This window comes from Myodes glareolus, chromosome 6, assembly GCF_982192425.1.
Source record: "Myodes glareolus chromosome 6, mMyoGla1.1, whole genome shotgun sequence".
NCBI classification, from domain to species: Eukaryota; Metazoa; Chordata; class Mammalia; order Rodentia; family Cricetidae; genus Myodes; species Myodes glareolus.
The window spans coordinates 40613782-40638634 of NC_142031.1; the positions used below are offsets into that span (position 1 = coordinate 40613782).

At 46.5% G+C, this 24853-nt stretch overlaps 1 protein-coding gene across 1 annotated transcript; it reads right to left on the minus strand.

The window, feature by feature from the left end:
• Positions 1–14396: 14396 nt before the first annotated feature.
• LOC125404683 (uncharacterized) lies at positions 14397–23683 on the minus strand. The gene is made up of 2 exons (XM_048440799.3): positions 23392–23683; positions 14397–15070 (listed from the first exon to the last, which is right to left on the minus strand). The coding sequence occupies exons 1-2, from the start codon at positions 23398–23400 to the stop codon at positions 14477–14479; spliced, it is 603 nt and encodes a 200-aa protein (XP_048296756.3). The 5' UTR covers positions 23401–23683; the 3' UTR covers positions 14397–14476.
• Between the last annotated feature and the right edge of the window lie 1170 nt (positions 23684–24853).

Consider the following 24853-nt stretch of genomic DNA (forward strand, 5'->3'; position numbering starts at 1 on the left):
CATCCACCATGCTCCATTCTGCAGAGGGGTCTTGATAGTTTTGACCTCTGCTACTTACTTGTCCTCAGACCTCAATAATGTTGATAACACAAGGCAAAGCATCCTGGGAGTTTTTTAAAAATATATATAATGATTTATATATTGATTGAACAACAAGGAACCAACTCAGTGGCTACAATTCAAAGGGTATGTGCTCAGCATGTGTGGAGGTCAGAGGAAAACTTTCCAGAGTTTTCTCTTTCTTCCACATGAACTCTGAGGATCGAACTCATAACTTCAGGCCTGGAGGTAGGCGCCTTTATCTGCTGAGCACTCTCACCAGCCTATGGTCACATTATGTTGTGTAAGAGTCTGCACTTTCCAATGGATACCCACACCCGGTTCAGGCTGCGCGCTTTCCCGAACTCGGGCCCACGAGAATGGACGATTGTCCTGAGGGTTGAAAAAGAGACACACACACAAGAGAGACCTTTGCTCATTTACCAGAGTAAATGGCAACTTTATTAAACTCAAGTCAGGTATTTATACCAGTGGGCTAGAAGGATGAAAATGCAAGGCCTCCTCCCATCCAGGAGCAGGAGAAGAAGATTAAAGCTTCCCAGCCCCTTGGGCAGGGTCAGCTAGGGGAGGCAGGCTATCGGCCCACTGCTAAGACCTTGAATACAAGTGGAATCACCATAACAAAGAGAACCAGGTTCTTGCTAAGTTATCCCCTCAAGCCAGAGCAAGTGCAGAGTCTCCAGGAAGCCTGAGGTCACACTGCCCTGTGAATCGCCAGGAGAAGGGGAAAACCTTGGTAGCTACAATGTTGCCCACACTGGCCTTTAATTCATGGGCTGAAGTGGCCATTCCTCCTCCCCCTTAGCCCATCTTTCTCAGTAGCAGCATGTACTTGGCAGGGTCAGCTGGAAGGGTCATCTGGGAGCAGTTCGGAAGGACACTGAGGGTCCTCTGACAGTCGCATTGACAGGATGTGCTGTGGGCAGTTAGTGAGTGGGGCTAAAAGAAGCCAGGTGCACGGTGCGGACCCTTCCTGGGACTTTGAAGCACACAACTGGAGCTTCAAACACAATCTGTCGTCGTTTATAACCGTCTGAGCCGAGGTCTGGATTGCATCTCAAGTACATCTTTCTCCATTAAAAGCCACCATGTGCCTTTGTTCTCCCAAGTTAGTGACTTTGCTACCGATCATCATAGGCTCTGATTTACCTAGAGTCAGCACCTGCTCAATGCAAGTCAGGGTGAGTGTCCAGGAACCTCACTTGATGACAGTTGTGTCAGAGATGCCTGTGAGGAATACTCGTCAGTATATCGATTTTGTCACTGTTGTTGTTTTGAGGTCTTGCAATATACCCCTGGATGGCCTCCCACTAGAGAAACTCCTCCTGCCCAGAACCCCTGGGTTTGTTTGGGAACTGCATGAGTGGATATTCAGGGATTCTCATTTGTCAATTTTGCTTCGGATTGGTAAACACAATAAATTGTTAAAAAGTAACAATAACCAAATAAAACATTTTATTTATTATTGTTGCTGTTGTAGACAGGGTCTCTCTACTTAGCCGTGGCTATCCTGGAACTTATCACGGAGAGCAGGCTGACCTTGAATTCACAAGAGACCTGCTTGCCTCTGCCTCTACCTCCCACGTGCTGGGATCAAGGGTGTGTGTGACAACATGCCCAACAAAACATTTTAATCCGTGGTGGATCAAACCTGTAAGTCTGGCACTTGGAAGAGGTGGAAGCAAGAGGTCAGGAGTTCAAGGCCATCTCTGTCACTGAGTCAGAGGCCAGCCTGGGCTTCGTCAGTCCCAGTTCCAAAACCAAACAAACAAAACAAAGCCAGGACAGTTCAGTAAAGGGAGCTGTCTGATGAGGCTGGGTCCGCTCCAGATAGCGTGACTGGCTTCAGCTGCGGAAGGAATGACAGCTGGGTGAACGACACGAAGATGTTATCAGCGCTGAGGATGCTGTTCAGGGTGCAGCATGAACTTGTGCAAGGTGCTGGGTTCAAGCCCCACAGCAAGTCAAACTGGTGTTAAATTACCACGTGTTGAAAATATCCAGCCGATCTTAACTCAGCCTGTCAGAGAACACTTTGGACTATGTGTGTGCTGGGGTGGGGGGGGATTATTGAGTTGGTGTTTATATTCCACCTGGAAATTTCACACTTAGGTCTAAACCAAATGAAAGAAAAACAATCTAGATAGCTTTTTCTAGTCCCTAGGAAAATGTTGTAAGCACCACATCAAGAGGAAATGAAAGAAGCCAGTAAATGTCTCCAGGAAAGGGTTAATGATACCACTTTTAGCATAAGGGAAACAAAACTCAGTGTGGGGCAAAGGTCTGAGGCAGGAGGAGGAAAGTTCCAGTTGAGCCAGGACTACCCAGAGAGTAAACACAGCGAGAGCCTGTGGCTGGAGAGATACTCAGTCCATGGAGAGCATTTACCACCCTGTAGAGGACCAGGATTTGGTTCCCAGCACCCACAATGGGCAGCTCAGGGTGCCTGTAGCTCCAATTCTATGGATGTGAAGCCCTTTGGCCTCCGTGGGCATCTGCATGTGGTGCTTGCTGGAAGGTAGAGGGCTAGCTCTCTGAGCTCCTGCCCAGCTGCATACAAAATCAGCCACCAATTTAATCTTCTTAGTGTATTTATTTCAAAAAATGTTAGAAACATCTAAAATATTTTTAATTGAAAAAAAAGAATGTCTAAGAGATCAGACTTCTCAAGGGAAGAGTATACAGGAGAAAGAGCTGAAGGGAAAGCAGAGATGCAGGGACAAGAGGGAGGGTAGAGGTGTAGGGAAAGGAGCAAGGGTAGGGATTTAGGAGCTAGAAGGAGGGCAGGGGTGCAGAGACAGGAGGGAGGGCAGGCATGCAGGGATGGAAGGAAGACAGGGATGCAGGGATAGGAGGAAGCAGGGATGCAGGAATGGAAGGGAGGGCAGGGTGCAGGGACAGGAGGAAGGGTAGGGGTTCAGGGGAACATAGGGGTTGAGGGATAGAAGGGAGCAGGGGTGCAGAAATTGAAGGGAGAGCAGGGTTGCAGGGACAGGAGGAAGGGCAGGCATGCAGGGATGGAAGGGAAGGCAGGAATGGAAGGGAAGGCAGGAACGAGAGCTAAATACAACCGAAAGGTCATTTTCTGAACTTCCGCTGGTCTGACTGGCTTCCGTGCCTCCAGCAATTCCGAGGCTGTCTTCTGGGAACCAGTGGCCTCTGCTAAAGCCTTGGGTTCAGGACTTTAGGAAGCTGTTCTTCAGTTCTCTTCCTCCTTCACTTGACCTTTCCTGGATTAGGTCACTGTCTGAGGTAGACTGGAACCACTATTATTAACTTTTTTTTTTTTAATTTGGGGTGAGTTTTTTATTTGTTTTGTTTTTTTGAGACAAGATGCCCCATAACCTAAATTGGCCTGGAACTCCTTACCATCTTGTCTCCATCTCTTGAATTCTGCAGTTAACCACCGCATCATGTTTATACAGTGTGGGGTACTGAAGCCAAAGTTCCTGAATACTGGCGAACACTAGGCCAACTGAGCTACATGACAGCCGTGGCTTTATTTCATTTCCCCATCCTTTCTCCAGCATCTAGATTATTGCAGCAACTGCAAATGAATGCAGCCCCTGGGGCTTCTTTGCTCCAGTTCATGTGCATGCAAAACCAGGTTTATCTTTCTGATAGGGAGCCTTCGTCATGACCTGCAACCTTTACTGTCTCACATTCTGTCCATGGGACTCAAGTCAGACTCAAAACCAGGTTTTGCTCAGTTTGTGACCTCAAGTTGAATTTGACTGCCTTTGTGTGTGTGGTGGTGATGGCAAAGGGTGGGGTAGTGTGAGATTCTCAAAACAGGGTTTCATGTAGCCCAGGCTAGCCTGGAACTCCATAGACAGCAGAGGATGACCCTAAGTTTCTGATCTTCCCGCCTGTATCTGCCAACCGTAGGTGTGCACTAACTACTCTGGCTAAGTTGTGCTGTCTTCTTGTTAGTATTTAGTTCTGAAATGTTCTGTAAGATTCAAAAGAAGCAAGCGGTAGTAAGCTCTCCTTCTCTGTATAGCACCCACAATCCAGAGTAACACCAACCCTTTCCCTTAAATTTTATAAATCCCTGCTAAACTTTGATACATTGTTTTGGGTTACTCAGTTACAAAGTGTACAACCATCATCCAAGGCATATAGTCCAGATTGTTCCAATAGCCGGAGACTGATAGAAATCCCTCACAATTCCTACGAGGTTCCTCTTGTTCCTACCCAAATGCACACCATACCCTTCAGCCCCCAGTGTGTCTCAGCTGACAACTTCATCAAATGTGCACAAGGTTCCTTTACATCGTGATAGCTTCTTAAGGTTTTGATTGCTTTTATGTGTGTGTGTGTGTTCGGGTCAAAGCAGAGCTTGCGAGAGTCACTTCTCTCTTTTCATCACGTGGATCTTAGGAATCAAATTCATCTTACTGGACTCAGCATCATGTTAACTTCCGAAATGAACACGGCTACTACCCCAGAAAAACAACCCCAAATGGGTAAACACCCCAAAGCAAATATACAGGGTTTTTAAAAATTACTTGAATTTGGGTATGGTGGCATATGTCTGTAATTCAAGCACTAAGAAGGCTGAGGCTGGAGGATCTTCTGTTTAAGGCCAGCCAGGACTACACATTGAGATTTTGTCTCAATAATCTTAAGTTTTATACAAGGAAATCTAAGTCATTCTATTGGTGTACATCACGGCCCCACCTAAAGAAAGCCTCTTAGTAAAAAGAAATTGCTCATGCAGACATGGTAACTTTTGTTTGCAATCCCAACATTCAGGAGGCTGAGGCAGGGAGTTCCACAAGTTTGAAGCTAGCCTGAGCTACGTAGTGGGACCCTGTTGAAGAAGGAGGAGGAGAACAAGAAGAGAGAGAAATCCAGTAAAAAGGCTCAGTGAGTAAAGCCGCTTGCTGTTAAGCCGGATGGTCTGAGTTTGATACCTAGAACCCACAAACTGGAAGTTGCCTTCTGACCTCCACATGTACCACACAGGAGCTCACACTAATAAACAGATAAATGTAATAAAATAAATAGAAAGAAGACATTCAAATAAAATCCTTTCAGTGCATGTTCACATGTGTGTGTATGTATGTGTGTGTGTGTGTGTGTGTGTGTGTGTGTGTGTGTGTGTGATATGTGTCTCCAGGCTTGCACAGGTCACCAGTCTTACAACAGTGGTAAGGGTCTTCATCTGTTGAACTATCTCACCCACTCCCCTTCAGTCATGTTGGAGCATTCTAACAGTCCTGGCCACAGGCTGGGGCATAGCTGAGTGCTAGAGTGTATACAAGAACTCATGCACCAAAACAAACAAACAAACAAACACACAACAACAACAACAACAACAACAAAAAACAGCCCGGCAGCGGTGGTGCATTCATTTAATTCCAGCACTTGGGAGGCAGAGGCAGGCAGATCAAATCTCTGTGAGTTCGAGCCCACCTAGGTCTAGGACAGGCTCCAAAGTTACAGTAAAACCCTGTCTAGAAAAAGATAAAAACCAAAGGAACAAACAACCACATCCACATCCACACTTTGTCAATTGTGATGGCTGGCTGACAGAATGATTACTTATAGACCAGGGGTTTCTTTATTTTTATTTTTATTTTTTTGAGACAAGGTTTCTCTGTAGCTTTGAAGCCTGTCCTGGAACTAACTCTTGTAGCCCAGGCTGGTCTCGAACTCACAGAGATCCGCCTTCCTCTGCTTCCCAAGTGCTGGGATTAAAGACGTGCGCCACCGTCTCCCGGCCCTAGGCCAGAGGTTTCTACTACACTTGGTCTTAGCCAGGAGGGATGTAACCAGAATTTGAGACCAGCTTGTGCCACATAGTAATATCCTTGTTTCAAAAGAAAACATGAAAAACCCCACATGCAATGAATGAATGCATGAACACCAGTGCTCACTCCTTCCTCATTCAGTCCAGGGCCCAGTCTAGGAAACGGCACTGCCCACGTCCAGGGTGGGTCTTCCCGTCCCACCCCAATTAAGATAATCCCTCATGCCCAAGGTCAACCTAATCCAGACAACCCATTGTAGAGATTCACTTTCCTGATTATTCTACATTGTGTAAATTGAGCACAGGTTTGCTGACTTCCTGTATCCAGGGGGATGATTTTATTTGATTTATTGTTTACTATTTGGTCTAGATTCTCTGACTTTGACTTTCAGGTTAAAAAGCTGCAAAGGAGGCTGGGCAATAGAACTCATACCTGTGACCTCCATCTCAGAATTTGAGAGATGGAGGCAAGAGGACCAAAGGTTCAAGGCTAAGCATCTCTCTGATCTCATTCAGCAACCGTCTTTGTGTCTAAATCAGCATACACATTCAGCACAAATCTGTTCCCTAGATACTTTGCTCAGTAGCTCTCCCATTGAGCCTGATCTCTTCTGCACGCACACAAGAACAGAAGGAAGGAGGTGTGACAGTGTGTGCAGGTGGTGGTGTCCTGAATGTGCTACCTAGAGGATCAGGTCGTGCTCAGATCCTCAGCTGGTGGAGGATGTATCTCTGTTTATCTCCCTATGTGCACCAGTGGATCTCCATCGCTAGCTACATCATCTCTGTCTATAGTAACGCTCCATACGTAAGTGCGAATGAGGTTCTGTTATTTTATGTAGCTCAAAATGCTGAGAGGTTGGTCTAAAATCAACTCTGGTTCTGAAAGACTTTGTGTAGTTGTATGTCTTCAGTTCTGTCTTAGCTCTCTGCTCTAAGCTAGCAAGCAGAGAGGAGCCAGCCACCAACCACCATCCACCCCCGGTGTGAGTAGCTGTACTGTGCCCTGCGCTTGTTAGCAAGACAGAAATCTGCACCTGTTCTGGACACTGACTCATTGTGTAATGCTGTTTTCAACTCCATGGCAGCATATGTGGTTACAGGGCACACATTCGGCTGTTCCAGACCCCATAAGTTCCAGGCAGTGCGTGGATTCAAGAGCTGGGCAGAAAAAAAAAAAGAGCTGGGCAGACAGAATTTCTATCCACAGGGAGTAGACAGTCTTTGTGAGATAGACAAATATTAAAGAGACAAGGAAAGATGGGCAATTTGTACAAAATTATGGTAATTTAAATAATGTCTGATGTGGGCCTGAGAGAAGGCTGCCTTTAAAGCACTTGCCTCACGAGTGTGAGGACCAGAGTTCAGATCCTCAGGACATGTGTAATGCCCAGTGGGTGTGGCTGCCCACCTCTGGTGCCAGATTAGACATGGGACATGGGATCCCCAGAACAAGCTGGCTGACAAGACCAGCCACATCAGTGAGCCCTGGGTTTGATTGGGAGACCCTGACTCAATGAACATTGTGGACAAGTGATTCAAGATGATTCGTGACATCAGTCTCAGGCTTCCACACACACATGCCCAAACACACGTGTGTGCCAGCAGATATGAATACACACACATACAAATACAGATACACACATACATGCACATACACCACACACATGAAAATTGAAGAAGAAAAATAATACATTAAGATTCTTTTTTCTTTTGAGACAATCTCATTCATCCTAGGCAGGCCTTGAACTCACCATACAACTGAGGATGACTTTGAACTCCTGATCCTACTGTCTGCTCCTCCCAAGTGCCAGATTACAGATGTGCATGACTATGCCAGGCATTCACTTAAAGACACTAGCTAGTTTATTTTCTATTCTAGAATGGAGCAACACTTCAGTTCATAAAACAGAATTAGTGTTCCTAGGATCTGAGCTAATGAGGCTGATTTTCTAGACAGAGAAAGACCACGGCAATCAAGAAACAAAACTAGGCCGGGCAGTGGTGGTGGACACCCCCAGCCTGGTCTATAGAGTAAGTTCCAGGACAGGTGCCAAAGCTACGTAGAGAAACCCTGTCTCTAAAAACAAGACAAACAAACAAAAACAAAAACACCAAAAACAAAACAAAACTAAGTCTGGACCAGGCCATTTCAAAGGCTCTTGCCTTCTGAGATGGGGACAGAGCAATGGAAAACTGATTGGTTAATATTTGATCATTTCAGGGTGTTTGTTCGCTCCTTTGGTTGGCTGGTTTTTGTTTGTTTGTTTGTTTGTTTGTTTGGGGGTGTTTTGTTTGTTTTGTTTTGTAATGATTAAAGGCTGCAAGAGTGAGAAAATGAGGCAGAGGAAACATCGTTACCATGAGTTGGAGTTAGCCCACTGGGGGAATCTGGAAGTTACCCCTCATTTCTTTGACTCTTGAAAGGTCAAATAAATGGTTTACGATTGGTTTGATGACATGGAACTTTAGCATGGTGACTTCTCTTTGATGTTTTGTGTATGCGCATGCATGTGTGTGTGTGTGTTCCTCTACGTGTATGCATGTGTGCAGGTACATAGAGGGCCAAAGGTAACACTGGGCATTTTCCTCAACCAATTTTCACCTTACCTTTTGAGGTAGGTCTCTCATTGAACCTGCAGTCTTCAGATTTGTCTAGACTGGCTGGTCAGTAAGCACCCCTGGATTCTCTGGGCCCGCTTCCTCAGTGCTGGCCTTACAGGCAGGAGTCCACACTCAGTTATTATGTAGTGGCTGAAACTGAACTTGGATCCTCAGGTTGGTAAGGTAAGTACTTTACCGGCTGAGCCATCTTCCCACATGCTCTCTTTTTGACTTTGTATGTTGTATGACACACAGTACAAAAGCCTAGTCTAGATCAATGACCTCCTATGATTTTTTTATCTAACAAATTAATGAGCTGATCAGGGGATAGACTCATTTTATTCTAGGCCACAATGTGTGTACACGTGTGCTCACGCACAGGCATTTATGATTGTGTTCGTCACTGTGATTACACAGTGAAGAAACTATGTGAGCTTGCATACATACGTTTGCCTGTCTCACTGTTTAATGTTCTGCTTATTGATACCCTGATCAATACCCATAACTCAGCATTCTGTTACATAAGTTGATTGATACCCTTGGTGTATCTTGGTCCTTCTGTATTTGTGTTGCTTTCATTGGCTAATAAAGAAACTGCTTTGGGCCTGGTGATAGGGCAGAGCTTACGTAGGCGGGGTAACAGAACTGAATTCTGGGAGGAAGAAAGCAGAGTCAGAGAGAGCTGCCATGGCGCTGGCAGGTCAGACATGCTGAATCTTTCCCAGTAAGCCACGACCTCATGGTGACATACAGATTATTAGGAATGGGTTGAATCAAGATGTGAGAGTTAGCCAATAAGAGGCTAGAACTGGTCAGGCAGTGTTTAAATGAATACAGTTTCTGTGTGATTATTTCGGGTATAAGCTAGCCGGCTGGGACGAAAAGCAGGCCCACTCTCCTTCAACATACCCTGACCAATACCCATGACTCAGCATTCTGTTACATGAGTTGATTGATACCCTGACCAATACCCGTGACTCAGCATTCTGTTACATGAGTTGATTGATACCCTGACCAATATCCATGACTCAGCATTCTGTTACATAAGTTGAGAGTGTACTGTTGGTCTATACTCAGCTTGACACTTAAAGCAAATCATGCTGAAGCTCCAAGCCAAGTTGACCCAGGAGAGAAAAGCGCCCAATTCCCCAACTGAGAAGCAGTGGTTGTCATGATAAAGAAGCTTCCTGCACGGTAGCCTTTCTGTCTTGTATTTTCTCAGCCCTTTTTCTGCTGTTTATGTGTGTTTCAGCCTTCCATCTGAACCTTCTTACTCCTACCTGGAGGACACTCCAGAGAGGAGCACTTGGTGTCTAGCCTCTCTGTTTGGCAACTTTGTACCAGTTAAGTACAGATATTTAGGCATGTCTCTAAATCTGAGAACCGAACCTGAATTAGAACCAGGAAAAAACTCTGTCTAGTGGAATCTGATAGAAATCCTGCAGCCTGAGCCACCTATGAAGTAGAAAAGCCAGAGTGGGACCTAGGACATGTGTCTCCCAAAGCAACACAAGCATGTGTCTACCCAAGGTATGTAGACATGTGTCTGCCCAAGGCATGCAGGCATGGGCAGCCACAGAACCAGACCCCACTTCATCTTAGATTACTTTTCTCAAGCCCCCCTTTACTTTCTGCCTCTCCACCTTGGCCACAATTGTGGATAAAGACAAAATTTTTAGTCCTGGTTCTTTTGATCCCTAGGAGAATAAGGATGAGCTCATTTCTAGAAGTTTCCTTGTCAGCTACCTTGAGGTCCCACTGTCACAGTCTCTCAGGGTCTCAGCTCTCAGTCTGGTGAACCCTGCCAACTCAACCCTCTGTGCTCAGTTCCTGCTATGGAGCCTGCTCGGCATGTCCCCCCAGATGCAGGCGTGGTGCTTGTGGATGGCATATCCCCCCAGATGCAGGCGTGGTGCATGTGGATGACATGTCCTCCCCCAGATGCAAGCGTGGTGCATGTGGATGGGCTGTTCCCCCAGATTCAGGTGTGGTGCTTGTGGATGGCCAGTCTCCCCAGATGCAGGCATGATCTTGTGGATGCTCTGCAGGACATCCTGATACTAATGATGTGGAAACCTGTCCCGCGCTACCTTCTCACCAGCAAGAACGACGCGGGGCACTTAGGATACTTCTGCAGCAAAGCTTTAATGCCCCTTGGGAGAGCGAGCATCAGCCAACATGGCGGAGACCCAGAATGAGGGGAACCCAGCCCTTATAAAGGAAACAGTCCTCGCTTCTGACGTGTCACTCTTGGATTGGTCCGCTGCCCATTGTCCCAGGTGATGCCTTGGAAGTAGGCAGGGACGCAGCGGTAGAGAGTTACCAAGCACGCGTGCTGGGATTAAAGGCGTGTGCTACATCACCTTGAACTCACAGAGGTCTGCCTGTCTCTGCCTCCCAGGCATCAGGACCAAAGGCATGTACCGCCACACCTTGAGGTCACAGAGGTCAATCTCTACCTATGTTCCTAGAAGCAATGGAGAATGTGGTCCGGCCCTCCCCAGAAACCCTCTGGTTAAGCTGGGCAGCTCAGCTCATTCGAGGAACAGCTAACAACGGCTTCCCTCACATCAAGTGCTTCCCGGTTACCCAAGGCTAACCTGGACTAAACACCTCAGCCTTCATATCCAGCTGCAGATGAAATCACTCCAACAAGTTTCCAGATTTCCCCTCAATTACTTTCTACTCTGTACCCCAAGGTCTAGCACTTTAGCTTGGGTTTGAGAGGCAGAGGGCAGGCCTGGTGTGGTAGGTGCTGTTTGTGGGCCTCTGGCCACCCACCATCATTTTAGCTTTCACAGAGCTGCATTCTAAGAGGACATTGACTCTTGTCATACTTTAATTGTTGTGACCAACACCTGGGAAGGGGGCTGTTAATTTTTTGTTGTTGTTGTTGCTACATTTATTTGGTTTGGTGAGGCATGCATGCCACACTTGGAGGTCAAAGGACAACATGCAGGAGTTGGTTCTCTTCTTCCACTTTGTGGCCTCAGGGATCGAGCTCAAATAGTCAGATTTGGCGACAAGCACCTTACCTGCTAAGCCATCTCACTGACCCAGGAGAAATTCTCTGGGGTTTGAGAAATATCTGTCCGTCGTGGTGGAGTGGAACAGCTCACATCATAGGCGGCCAGAAGCAGTGTGGAGCAGTTGATAGAAAGGGACCAGAGCAGAATGGATCCTCAAGGGTACATCCTCCGTGGCCTAAATCCACCAATGTGTAGACAGATTGGTTAGGCCAGAGGCCTGGTGAGACAAGTCTCTCCAGGAGCTACCGACAGGCACTCAGAGCCTGCTGTACTGATGAAGTACCTCTCCGTGCAGCCAAACTGACAACAAAGATTGACCATAACGCTTTGAAAAAAAAACTTAAGTAATAAAAACATAAGCAAATTCATCTCAGAAAGAAATGCAACATTTTCCAGGAGGTGGTAGCATATGCCTTTAATTCCAGCACTTGGGAAGCAGAGGCAGGCTGATCTCTGTGAGTTTGAGGCCAGCCTGAGTGAGTTACAGGGCAGCCAGGGACACAGTGAAATCCTGTCTTGAAAAAACAAAAAAGAAAGAAAGAAAGAAGGAAAGAAAGAAAGAAAGAGAGAAAGAAAGAAAGAAAGAAGAAGGAAGAGAGGGGAGGGGAGAAGGGAGGAGAAGGAAGGAAAGGAAGGAAGGGAGGGAGGGAAGGAGGGAGGGATGGAGGAAGGAAGGAAGGAAGGAAGGAAGGAAGGAAGGAAGGAAGGAAAGAAAAGTGTTGTTTTTTCCCCCACACATGAACTGAAGGATTGAGTCTGGAACTTTGGATGTGAGCTGGAGCTCACACAGGATGCATGTTCTACATTATGATGGATTGATTGTCTTATTATGGAAACAGAATGGGATACGAGCATTTAGTGGATGGGTCCAGGGGTCACAGATATTACCTGTGCCTTCCAACAGAAGTCCAGAATTGAGCTCCAATTTACACACCAATCACTTCCATGTTTCTTCCCTCATTTCCGTATCTGTGTTTATCTCATTCATTTCTGCATCTTGGCGGCTAGACCTAGGACTAGAATTCAATTTTGTATGTGTAAATACCTCTCTGGGAAGGGAAGTAGATTTCTCCAGTGGACTGGGAGTAGGTAGGGTTGTGAACAGGAGGAATCAGGTGTGTGTTGGGGGGGGTATTGGGAGAAACAGCTGGAATTGAAGGCATTTCAGGAACCAGGTAGCAATCTAGTGCAGAGTAACCCTAGCAAAAAATTCCTAGTAATGGGGGACATGGAGCCTGAACCGGCCATCTTTTGTAACGAAACAAGGTTTCAAGTGGAGGGATTATGACACCAATCCAGCTACAAAACCTGTGACCTGGGACCAGAACCTAGCAGAATCCTCATCAGAGAGACCGGAGAGATTTTTCCCAGCAACTGATGGGGGCAGATGCAGAGTCTCACAGCCAAACATTAGGCAGAGCTCAGGGAGTCCTGTGGAGGAGGGGGAGCAAGCACTGGAGGAAAGGTCAGGGAACATGGTCCACAGAATCAGTTAACAAGGGCTCGTGGGGACTCTCAGATATCAGGGAGCCTGTAGGGGTCTGACCTAGGTCCTCTGCATGTGTGTTATGGTCGAGTAGCTTCGTGTTCCTGTGGGATTCCTAGCATTGGGATCAAGGACTGACTGACTCTTTCGTCTGCCTACAGAACTCCCTTCCTCATACTGGGTGGCCTCATCCAGCCTTGATATGATGATATGTGCCTGGTCCATTGTAACTTGTTATGACATGTTTGATTGATGTCCCGGGGAGGCCTGCTCTTCTCTGAGAGGAGGCAAAGGAACATATCATCACTATGTAGCTCAAGAGATTTATATACTGGATTACAGTGGTGGGGTGCCTTGTGGGTGCTGGGGAATTGAACCTGGGTCCTTTGGAAGAGAAGTCAGGACTCTTAACTGTGAGCCATCTCTCCACCCTTTCTCCCCATTTTTGTTACCCAGAAAAGGGGAAGCCAGGGAAAGGGGAGGAGTGGCCCCCTTCTCCTGTTTCTACTGTACAATGACCTTCTAGTGCCATCTATTGGAAGAGACTAAAAAGCCAAGTAGTAAAAGCAGGCTAGTTTGTAAGGTCCTGTTTTCAGAGGTGATAATTTGATAATGGGCAGGGATGCTAGCTAACAAAGAGATAAAAGTGGTTTTCCCACTGTTTCTTGCCTTTACAAATATCCCCTGGAAAAGTCTCATATGATATGAAACAAAATTCCAAATGAAAATGAATGAATGAATGAATGAATGAATGAATAAATAAATAAATAAATAAATAAATAAATAAGGCGCACTGAGGGAGTTATCTCTCTCCTTTTACAGTGTGGGTCCCAGGGATCAAACTCAAGTAAGCCAGGCTTGGTGGCAAGCACCTTTACCCCCTGAGCCCTCTCACTAGCCCCACGAAGGCTGGTCTATTCCTCACAGTCCACTCAATTCTTGACTCCTGAGCCCACTCCAACCAGATACTCCATGACTTTGTGTTTATTTAATGCTTATTTTCAAGATCCTACTTTTTATAGATTTTATAGCAAAATAAACTTTACACAAACTCCAAATGTTTTGGCAAATATATCTATTAATCTTTTTTGTTTAATAGCATCTGGCTTGCCGGGCGGTGGTGGCACACACTGCCTTTTATCCCAGCACTCGGGAGACAGAGACAGACGGATCTCTGTGAGGCTGCCTGAACTACAGGAAGAGTTCCAGGACAGGCTCCAAAGCTACAAAGAAACCCTGTCTCATGCAAGAGCTTCTGCTGGTTAAAACACAGAACATCTCCAGCCTCCATACCTAGAGCTGCCTTGATCGGCTAGCTTCTAAAGCCCCTGGCCTCTCAGCACACCCCAAAGACCTCGGGCACTAAAGGGCGATCACTGCTGGTACCAGAAGAATGCCCCCAGACAGACTCACAATTTTGACACCAGTAGAGCAAATGGACCATGGCAGAAGACTGGCATCTATTGCTTTAAGGTCATTTAATCAATCCTCACCATCAGAACCAAGTCACCGACTCTTGGGACCCCAAACGCCCAAACATCAGGAGCAACCACCCAAGATCGCTTCATCCCACAAATCCCTCTCCTCTGGTTCCTTCTGTCGATGAGACTGGTGCCTGCCTCTGGTGGGGCCTTTTCCATCATGGCGGGTCCCCTTTCTGTGCTTGGACTTCTCAGTACCCGCTAATTCTGATGAGAACTTCCTTCTTCTGAGGCCCTCCTCGTCTTCGCGTGAAGCCCTCTCTCTGTGGTGTTTCCTCTTGGGCGACTCTTGCTCAGCACAGGCAGCTCCTCCCTGCACCTGGTGCCGTGGCATTTCCTTTCTGTCTTGATTCTGGTTCTTCTGATGATGGCTTAGAGATTCCAGTCTTGGTCTGCAGTGAGGTACCATGTTTTCCCCTGTCCACCATTCATAGGAAGTAGAGGATCTGGGATGCTCTCTGAATGAGGGCATTGAAGCTCCAGAGTTGACACGGTCTCTTTCTTGGTAAACAGAGTTCTCTGCCATATTTCTGAAGTTGACCCTTGGATGTAATCCTCTGGCTTTCTGCTTTCTAATGAAATCTTCAAGTTCTTGTTGAAAAGAGTCATTGATCTGAGGCTCTTCCATTACACTGGCCACGAACAGATTTCTCTAGAATGAAATGGGGGAAGACCTTCTGTTAGTGCATCACTTTGCCTACGACATTTTCTCTGTCCTAAGGGAGAGCGTTACGTCACACATCACACAGTAAACAGCAAGTAGTCACAGATGCTGGACAGGAGCACTTTTGACATCCTGGGGATGGGACAGTACAAGGGAGTAGGAAAAGGATTGCTCTTGTCGCTTTGTTTTAAAAAATGTAACTATGTGTGAGTATGGATTTGCACACAGCGCCCACAAGGCCAACGGTGTCAGATGCCCCTGGGGCGACAGGTGGTTGTGAGCCACCTTATGTAGGTGCTGGGAACCAAACTTAGGTCTTCTCCTCTTAACTGCCGAGCCATTTCTCAAGCCTGCTTTTTTTCTTTTTCAGTACGGTGACTTGGTCCTACAATGTAGCCTTAGCTGGCCCAGAACTCACTCTGTAGAATAGGCTGGAACTTGTGTTCCTTCCATCTCAGCCTCCCGAGAGCTGGGATTACAAGCACCTGCCATAGCTGGTGGGAAGTGAGTCTTAAATCACTGTAAATGTTAGGTTCTAGAAATATAAATAAAGGTAGAACATAGTAGTGTATAGCACGTGTATGTGTGTGCCCACTTGAGTGTGCATTCATTGTGTGCAGCTGTACGTGTGCGAACAGGCTAGAGGCTAAGTTCGGGTATTATTCCTCAGAAGCTTTGTTCTTTCACAGGCTCTCTCATTGGGAGCCAGGGCTTGCCGTTTAGGATTGGATGCCTGGTAGTGATCCCCAGGGATCTTCTGTCTCCGCCTCAGTACTGGGGTCATGCATGTGCCACAAATTTTCACGTGGGTGCTGGAGATTGAACGCAGCACTCACACTTGCCCTGGAAGCACTCTTTGGACTGAGCCGTCACCAGAGCTCAAGCGTAGCACATAGTAATGGGGAGACAGTTCACCAACGGAATGGTTGTGACAGGTTTGGGCTACAGAGGTAAGGTTGGTTTAGCAGTTCAAAGTACTGGCTGCTTTTACAGAGGGTTGTTCAGTTCCCTGCACCCACATGGCAGCTTACCACCATCTGTAGCTCCAGGGAATCCTATGCTCTTTTTTGGCCTCTGCAGGCACTGCACGCAGATTGTACATAGATAGGCACTCAAGCACACACACATACACAAAATAAAAATAAATCGTTTTTAAAAATCAGGTCATTTTAGACCTTTTTTTTTTTTTTTTTCGAGACAGGGTTTTTCTGTAGCTTTGGAACCTGTCATGGCACCTTCTCTGTATACCAGGCTGGCCTCAAACTCACAGAGATCTCCCTGCCATAAACACTATTCCATGTATAAGACCAAGACTTTGTGAGTGTGTGTGTAGTGTTGTTGTTGTTGAGACAGGATTTCTCTGTGGCTTTGAACCTTGTCCTGGAACTCATTCTGTAGAGCAGGTCAGCTTTAAACTCATTCACTTACCTCCGCCTCCCAAGTGCTGGGATTTAAGGCATGCAACACCACCTCCCAGCAAGATGAAGACATTTAAAAAAGAAAGCACAAAGAGACTATCGTGCAACTAAACTAAACTGAAATTATGCCAGGTTTGTTTTTTGCAGGCTGTTAGTTCCAGCACTTCAGAGGCAGAGGCAAGTGATCTTCATGAACTTGAGGCCAACATGGTCTATGCAGTAAATTACAGGCCAGCCAACGCTACATAATGAGACTGTGTTTTTTTTTTAAAACAACAACAACAACAACAAAACAGTAGAATGAGCACCAGCAGCATCCAATGGGCCACTGGTGGCCTATTCTGAAACCTTGATTTCATTTTACTCTATGGTTTTCTTTCCATTTAGCTAAGGTAATTTAATTCTAACAAAAAGCCTGTTGTAGAGGTGGTACCTATCATACAATCTAATCTGCTATTCTACCCTTCTGGGCTAATTGTTGCTCTATCATAGATAGAATTATAAATGCAACTCACTAAATGTGAAGTCAGATTTGCCATGTTGGCTTGAGATTTACTATCCCCCCCCAATATATATAGTTACATGCTATGTAACATTTTAGTCAAGGACAAAATTTATATATACAACGGAGGTCCCTAAGATTGTATTGCTGGGCCGGTGAGATGGTTCAGTAGGTAAAGGCACTTGCTGACAAGCCTGATGACCACAGTTCAATACTTGGGATCTACAAATTGTCCTCTGACCCTCACATGCCCTGTGGCATCGGTGTAAGTACACACACGTACACACACACGTACACACACACACACACACACACACACACACACAAAGATATACTACATTTTTTGAATGAAAATCTCCTTAAGGCAAAACAAAACAAAAAGACTGTGACCACACAGCTGTCTTACTTGGAATGCAGGCACTCCGGTCACTTAGCATTTCATAATATGGCCAGGCAGTGGTGGTGCACACCTTTAATCCCAGCACTCAGGAGGCAGAGGCAGGCGGATCTCTGAGTTTGAGGCCAGCCTGATCTAGAAGAGCTAGTGCCAGGAAAGGCTCCAAAGCTACACAGAGAAACCCTGTCTTGAAAAACCAAAAAACAAACAAAAAGCCACATTTCTTAATGTGTCATCCTTGTTGATAAGCAAAGCACAGCTATGTTAATATCCATTTTCTATTTCTATTTCACAGTGGGTGTATATAAGCAAGAGAGCTGCCTGGCACACTGGAACAGTTTTGAAATGTGATTTTATTTTAACCAAGTCTCTAAATTTAGGTTATCTGTGGTTTTCGGCCTGGTTAATGAAGCAACAGTGTTCTGGAGTGTTCTGGATACGCAGTGTGCCATGGATATAGGGTTCAAACCTAGGAGGCAGGCTCTGGGGCCAAGACCCTCATTCTTAGGAATGCCTGCCAGCCTAATTCTAAAGCAGATGTGGAAGCTGAAGTTCCCACCAGGGACTTAGGTCTTTCTCCTTTTCCACTGTCCTTCCCTATCCCCCCCCCCCTTTTTTGTGAGAAAGGGTTTCAGGTAGGCCAGGGCTGACCTGTAACACTCTGTACTCAAAGATGGCCTTGAACTTCTGATCCTCCAGCCTTTGCCTCTCAAATCCTGAAGGAAGGTATGTGCCACCACCCTCTCTGGTTTATGTGGTGCTGGAGGGCAGACAAAGGCTTCGTGCTCACTACCACTGAGCTACACCCCCAGTCTTGGGTTTTATTTTGTCTGTGGAGGGATTTAAATTGAGTTCATATTTGGTTGAAGTAAAATGACTTTCACTGGCCTCAAACTGTTTCTTCAATGTGGAAAGACAAAGAGCGAACTTCTGACAGAGATACCCATGGTAGTAATGGGGAGGTGGTTAGTACCCTAGTGCTCTGTAAGGTGCTAGGGAGAAAGCCAGTGTCCACCCACAGGGGGAGGAAGCTCTCCAGAAGCACGGGTGTGGCTTGGCTTCACTTCCTGATCCTAGGCAAGCCTCTATGAGCAGGCCACACATCAAGATGTGACTTAGGAACCACTCTGTCCTGTACTCATGTGCCAACCTGCTTGATTGTCCTGTTTTCAGTACCTCAGCTCCTCTGGCAGGAGTGCCCTGTGGTGTGAGTCAAGCTGGCATTTTATAGTGTGCATCTGCTGCAGTTCCTCTGAGTCAGGCTTGACCTCGAGCACACCCAAGCTTCCAGTTTTGCTGAATAGGATAATAGCTGACCTTTGAGCCCACCCAAAAATGCAAAACAGGGGCTGGGGGTGTAGTATGGAGAACACGGGATGGCTATATTTAATCTCCAGCACTCCCTCCCCAGGCAGAGCAGTTCTGGTAACAGGAAAGGCCTGGGTTACCTTCTAGGGACGAGGAGAAGAGGAAGTCAGGGTGGTGACACTGGGTAGAACAACTGCCTGAAGAGTCCAAGAATAAGAAAATAAAAATGTAGATTCCAAAAATAAGAATGTAGAAATAAAAGAATATAAAGTTATAAGTCTAGGAGAATGAGAACAGACTATCAGCAGCTTTCTCAGCAGATCAAGGATCACTCATTCACAGTGAGCTATTTTCTCAGATGCTTGGGATGCTTAGGTCATTTTACAACTGGCTGTTTTATTTACAAGGCCAGAGCTTTTCCCTGAAATTGAGAGTAGTGTCCTGGCCAACCCTGATAAACGACAGATGTGAAGTGAGTTAATCTTTAGGAGACAGAGATATGTGACCTTTGGGCTAGACACTGTCTCCCTTATGAAAAACTGGCGCCACCAGAGGAGAGGCATAAGACTCCAATTTACACCTGGAGGTACCAGGAGACAGTGGACAAATACAACGGTTTAATTGATGAGCTCTGATAATGGAAGTTGTAAAGTATGGCAGTCAGTATCTGAGTTTTACCTTGAAATAGTGTGAAAAGCTTTCTGCTATCTCCTAAATTCTCAGCCTAAGAACCAGTTAATCCTAATTTATTAACCTTCTAGTAAGTATTACTAGCAGTCCCTTTCTGACTAATTGCTAAAGGCATCTGTTTTCTCGCAATTAGTGACCTTCGTTGTAATCTCCTCTGAAACTTATTTCACGATGGCTGCCTAGTTACCCATTGACATAAGCACTCACTCCCCTCTTTAGGGTCTCTGCTGACCAACCCAAGGGTCAGGGCAAGGTTGTAAAAATTCCTTTGTTGGGGCTGGAGAGATGGTTCAGTGGTTAAGAGCATTGCCTGGTCTTCTAAAGGTCCTGAGTTCAATTCCCAGCAACCACATGGTGGCTCACAACCATCTCTAATGAGGTCTGGTGCCCTCTTCTGGCCTCAGACATACATACAGACAGATTATTGTGTACATAATAAATAAATAGATATTTTTTTTTAAAAAAGCCTTTAAAAAATTCCTTTGTTCAGAGCTAATGCTTGGTGTCCCTACTATAAAAGGTGGGTTCGGAAACCAGCCTTTTGCCACAGCCTAACAAATACCATCTCTGGCTGTGGTCTCATCTAGCTGATAAGCTTCTGTGCCCCACAGTGTTTTATTTTTTATTTTTTAAGTTTGTTTCTGGTTTTCCTAGGATCTGGTTTCTGGAATAAAGTTTGCTTCTGGTTTATTAGACTTGGTGGTGTTCTCATCTTTGTGTGACCCCCGTGGACCGAACATGCCCACTTCTTTCCTGGCCAATGGCCTTCTTTAAATAGGGCTTAGACATCGGCAGAAAATAAGGGCACCCAAGCTTCACCAAGTCTACCTCCTCAGCTTCCATGGGGTTTACCTACTGCTCCCCCTTTTGTAAAACTGTCATTCAACCCCTCTCCAATTTTATTGCATTCATTTTTATTGTGTGGGTATGTACATAAATGGGGGGCATACACATTCTGTGGCACATGAGTGGTCAGAGGACAACTTTGGGGAGTTGGCTCTCTCCTTCGCCATGTAGGACCAAACTCAGGTCATCAGCCTTGGCAGTGAGAGCCTGTACTCACTGGTCCACATCACCAGAACACCCCTTTTATAAAACTGGGCTTGGACTAGATCATTGCACTTCCACAAGGATTACTGGCTCATGTGACCACACCCATCTAGTGCCTCAGTCTTCCTTCTACTTTGGCCCACCTAAGAGCCACCAAGAAGCAATAATAGAATTAATTCAAGATTCATTGGATCGTGTCATAGTCAGCTGAAAATTCCATGCTTCTCTTTGGTTCAAATGATAATACTTATTAGCCAAGCAGTGGTGGCGCACGCCTTTAATCCCAGCACTCAGTAGGCAGAGGCAGGCGGATCTCTGTGAGTTCGAGGCCAGCCTGGTCTACAAGAGCTAGTTCCAGGACAGGCTCCAAAAGCTACAGAGAAACCCTATCTCGAAAAACCAAAGAGTAAGAGAGTGAGAGAGAGAGAGAGAGAGAGAGAGAGAGAGAGAGAGATAATACTTATTAAGACTCGAGGTCACCCACTTTGAGTCTCTTCCTACCCATAGTATTTATTATTTTCACCCTGTTTAGGATCCAGGCTTTCTCTCTGGCCATGAAACATGAACTGGGGTTGTCAGGAATTCCTATCCCCTAGTCAAGATGAGTTGGAGTTTTTTTGTTTTGAGGCAGGGTTTCTCTGTGTAGCCCTGGCTGTCCTGGAACTAGCTCTTGTAGACCAGACTGGCCTCAGACTCACAGAGATCCACCTGCCTCTGCCTCCCGAGGGCTGGGATTAAAGGTGTGCACCACCACCGCCTGGCTCCTATTCTTGTACTGTGTCCAAGAGGAATACTGCTATACGTATAACAGAAAGAAAAAAAGTAGGGGGAAGTCAGGTGGTGGTACATGTCTTTAATCCCAGAGACAGGCAGATCTTCGTGAGGCCAGCCTAGTCTATCAAGTGAGTTCCAGGACTTACTCCAAAGCTACAGAGAAACCCTGTCTCGAGAAAACAAACACAAAAAAATGACAAGTCGGGTAGTGGTGGTGGTGCTGCCTTTAATTCCAGCGCGCAGGAGGCAGAGACAGGCAGATCTGTGAGTTCGAGGCCAGCCTGATCTATAGAGGGAGTTCCAGGATCTTGTCTTGAAAAGCTGAGAGAGAGAGAGAGAGAGAGAGAGAGAGAGAGAGAGAGAGAGAGAGAGAGAGAGAACAAGGAAAAAAAGTCTAAGAAATATTTAGTTGAGAAAAAGGAGGGAAAGGAAGAAAACTGCCACGCTGAGACCAGATATTTCCATCTGTTCCGAGTTCTCCCTGGATGCAGGCCTTGCTCACCACACAGGAATCTCCTTAGATGGGGGAGCCCTTGCTACCTGTGCTGCTCCTCACCAGGGCCCACCTGACAGCCTCTTCTGCTCTAGGCTTCTTCTCTACCTCGGGGAAGCCCCGTCAGTGCTGGCTTTCCTTTTCCCTTGGAGACAGGGTTTCATCTATCCAAAGAAGGCTTTGAACTCTCGGAGGCCTTTTCCGACCCTACCCCCAGAGCACTGGAATTGGAGACATGTACTACCACACCCAGCTTTATGCTGGGCTAGGGCTCTGTGCACGCTAGACAAACACTCTATCAATTGTGGTATACCCCAGCCCCCGACTCCACTTTCAGCATCCAAAATGCTCCTTTCAGGGACAAACTGCAAATCACTTCTGGACTGGGGACACTCCCTCTCACTGGGGCTCACTGCTGCAGCTCACAGAATCTGGTTCCACACTCAGAATAATCCTTTTAGTTTCCTCTTATTTGCTCATAGGTTTCCCCTTCAAAGGGAAGGTCAATTGTCCAGTGGTCGCCCACAGCCCTGGGGTCCGTGCATCCTCAAGACAAATTTTCTCTTGCTCTTGCCTTCCAAACACAGTCTCTGCCAGAAGGGAACACACAGGCACACTGGTCTCCAAGCCTTTGTGCTCTATGTCTCTAAGCCAGCACACCTAGGCCTTGGTTGGAATACAACCTCAGCTTTGATGACCTCCACGACACCCCTCTGCTCTCCCCTGCATTATCATTCCCTAGGCTTAATGGCCGATTGCGAAACAGGTGTGGTGGCACGTGCCTGTAAGCCCAGCACCAGGGAGGCTGAAGCAGGATTTTGAGTGTAGAGCTAGCTGGGCTACTGAGTCTTAGTTCAGCCTTGGCTATCGTCACAAACAGCTGATTCCAGCTTTTCCCTTCTCCTGGGATTCCCTGCTGCTGCTGGCCCTTCTCTCACCCAGTCCACACAGATAGCAGCAAGAGCTATCGCTTTCTCACGCCAGGTTCGTTCTAACTTCCCCTGTAAGTCTTTAGACAATTCTGAAGCCATTTTTGACAATTTCAAACCCTCTCAGCCTCCGTGCCTTAGTGCTTCCCCTCCTCCCCTGGGAACCAAGGACCTAACAGGTACACACGCATGTACTCAGTTCCTGAACAATTACCCATACACGTATGTTTTGACTCAGTACCCTGGGAAACGGGGTCAAAATGACCTCTTACCTCATCTGATCTGACAATAGTTCTCCAGTCAATTATTGGTATTAGCCCTTCTCGAATAAGCCAATCATAATGGTCAAGGAACAACCCCTCTTGTTTCTATGGGGCCTTCTCCTTTAAAAGTAGTCTGTACCAGCTAGTTGGGGTCTCTCGGCTTCCCGAATGCTGTCATGACAGAATTAATAAAATCCTCATGCTTTTGCATCGGCTGTGGTGTATGAGGTGGTCTCTGGGGGAGACTCCTTCTCGGGTTGGACACTAGAGTCCAACACCCCCACTGCACGCAAGGTCCTCACGAGCAGAGATTCTCTGTTCACCACTGTTTCCTCGCCACGCCCAGCTGTGCCTGGCGTCAGCTAGGTGCTTCATGAAGAAACCAGTGAAGAAAGGCCCTGACCTCTCCTTAACGTTTTGAGGTTCACTAGGAACCCCAGACCCAAGCAGCCCACCCTTCCAGTCCCAGCGTTCCCTTGTTGTACCTGAGTCATCGTCCTTACTAGTGCTCCAAAATGCCAACAAACATCAGAGTAAATGAGAAACACGTTTGGGTCAGTTCTTATCTGGAACGATCACCTTGCATAGTTACTGAGAAAGACTGCCACACACAATTCCTGACCTTCTCAAGCTCACGAGCCTTAGGGGTCCTTAATGCAGGAGACCCGTGTGTACCACAAAGCACCGGGGTCTACCTGGCTAGAATCTGCAGAAAGGGCCTCACACGAATGACGAATTACAGGGAGCACCGGAAGAATCCCAGGTTCCCAGCGACTGTGTTACTCGCTCTTCCGCTCTTCCGGGCAGGATGCCTGGGAGCCAGAAGTAGGAGGTCACGCCCCTTCCTGTCTGGGTTCTGGCGCTTCTGCCTTCAGTAATTCTAGGTCACAGGGAAATAAATCCAATCTTACACCTTAAAGGGATTGAGTAAAGACCTCAATTGAGTTCACCGCCTGCGAATAACAACAAAAACCAGAATGTAGCCTTATCAGCCTAGCCAATCCTGTCTGGAGTTTATCTTGAAAAAGCAAATAAGATACTCAGTTTTGCCGGGTGGTGGTGGTGCACACCTTTAATCCCAGCACTCAGGAGGGAGAGGCAGGAGGATTTCTGTGAGTTCCAGGCCAGCCTGGTCTACAAGAGTTAGTTCGTGGACAGGCTCCAAAGCTACAGAGAAACCCTGTCTTGGGGCGGGGAGCTATCTAATTTTTTAGTATACTGCACCCCACCCCACCAAGCACTTCCACTCCCTTCTCCTTCTCCTTTTCGAGACAGTCTCACTCTACAAAGGATGACTTTGAACTCCTTCTGGAGCTTTTTGGCTCCACTTCTTCGGTGTTAGGATTGTTGGCCTGAGCCACCATGTGGGTTTATGTGGCACTAAGGTTTGGACCCAACACTTCTAGTATGCCAGATAGGCAAGCACTCTTACCAACTGAGCTACAATCCATCCTAAATGCTGTACTTTGAAAAAATTGTCAAATTCAGCAGCAATCTTACAGGGTTAGTTTTTTTCCCTATTCATCTTTTAATTTATAATTACTAACAGTTATAGACTTGAGTGGCTTTCATGGTGACACTGTCATTTTACGTATGTACCTGATTCAGTCTAATCTGTGGATGCCATACTGGGGCTGGCTGTGCTGAGACACTCTGATCTCAGAACAAGGCTATGCTCAGGGCAAAGTCACCACTGTCTCCAGTCAGGATCATTACCTTGTCAAAAGAGCTAATCCTAACAAACCCTAGTTACAAAAAGCAGACGCCAGTGTAGCTAATGAACTCTACTTTGGAGTTCCTCTGTCTTTTGTTATGTGCTTTTTGTTTGTTTGTTTGTTTGTTTGTTTTGAGACGTTTTCTCAGTAGCTTTGGAGGCTGTCCTGGAACTAGCTCTTGTAGACCAGGCTGTCCTTGAACTCAGAGAGATCCACCTGCCTCTGCCTCCTG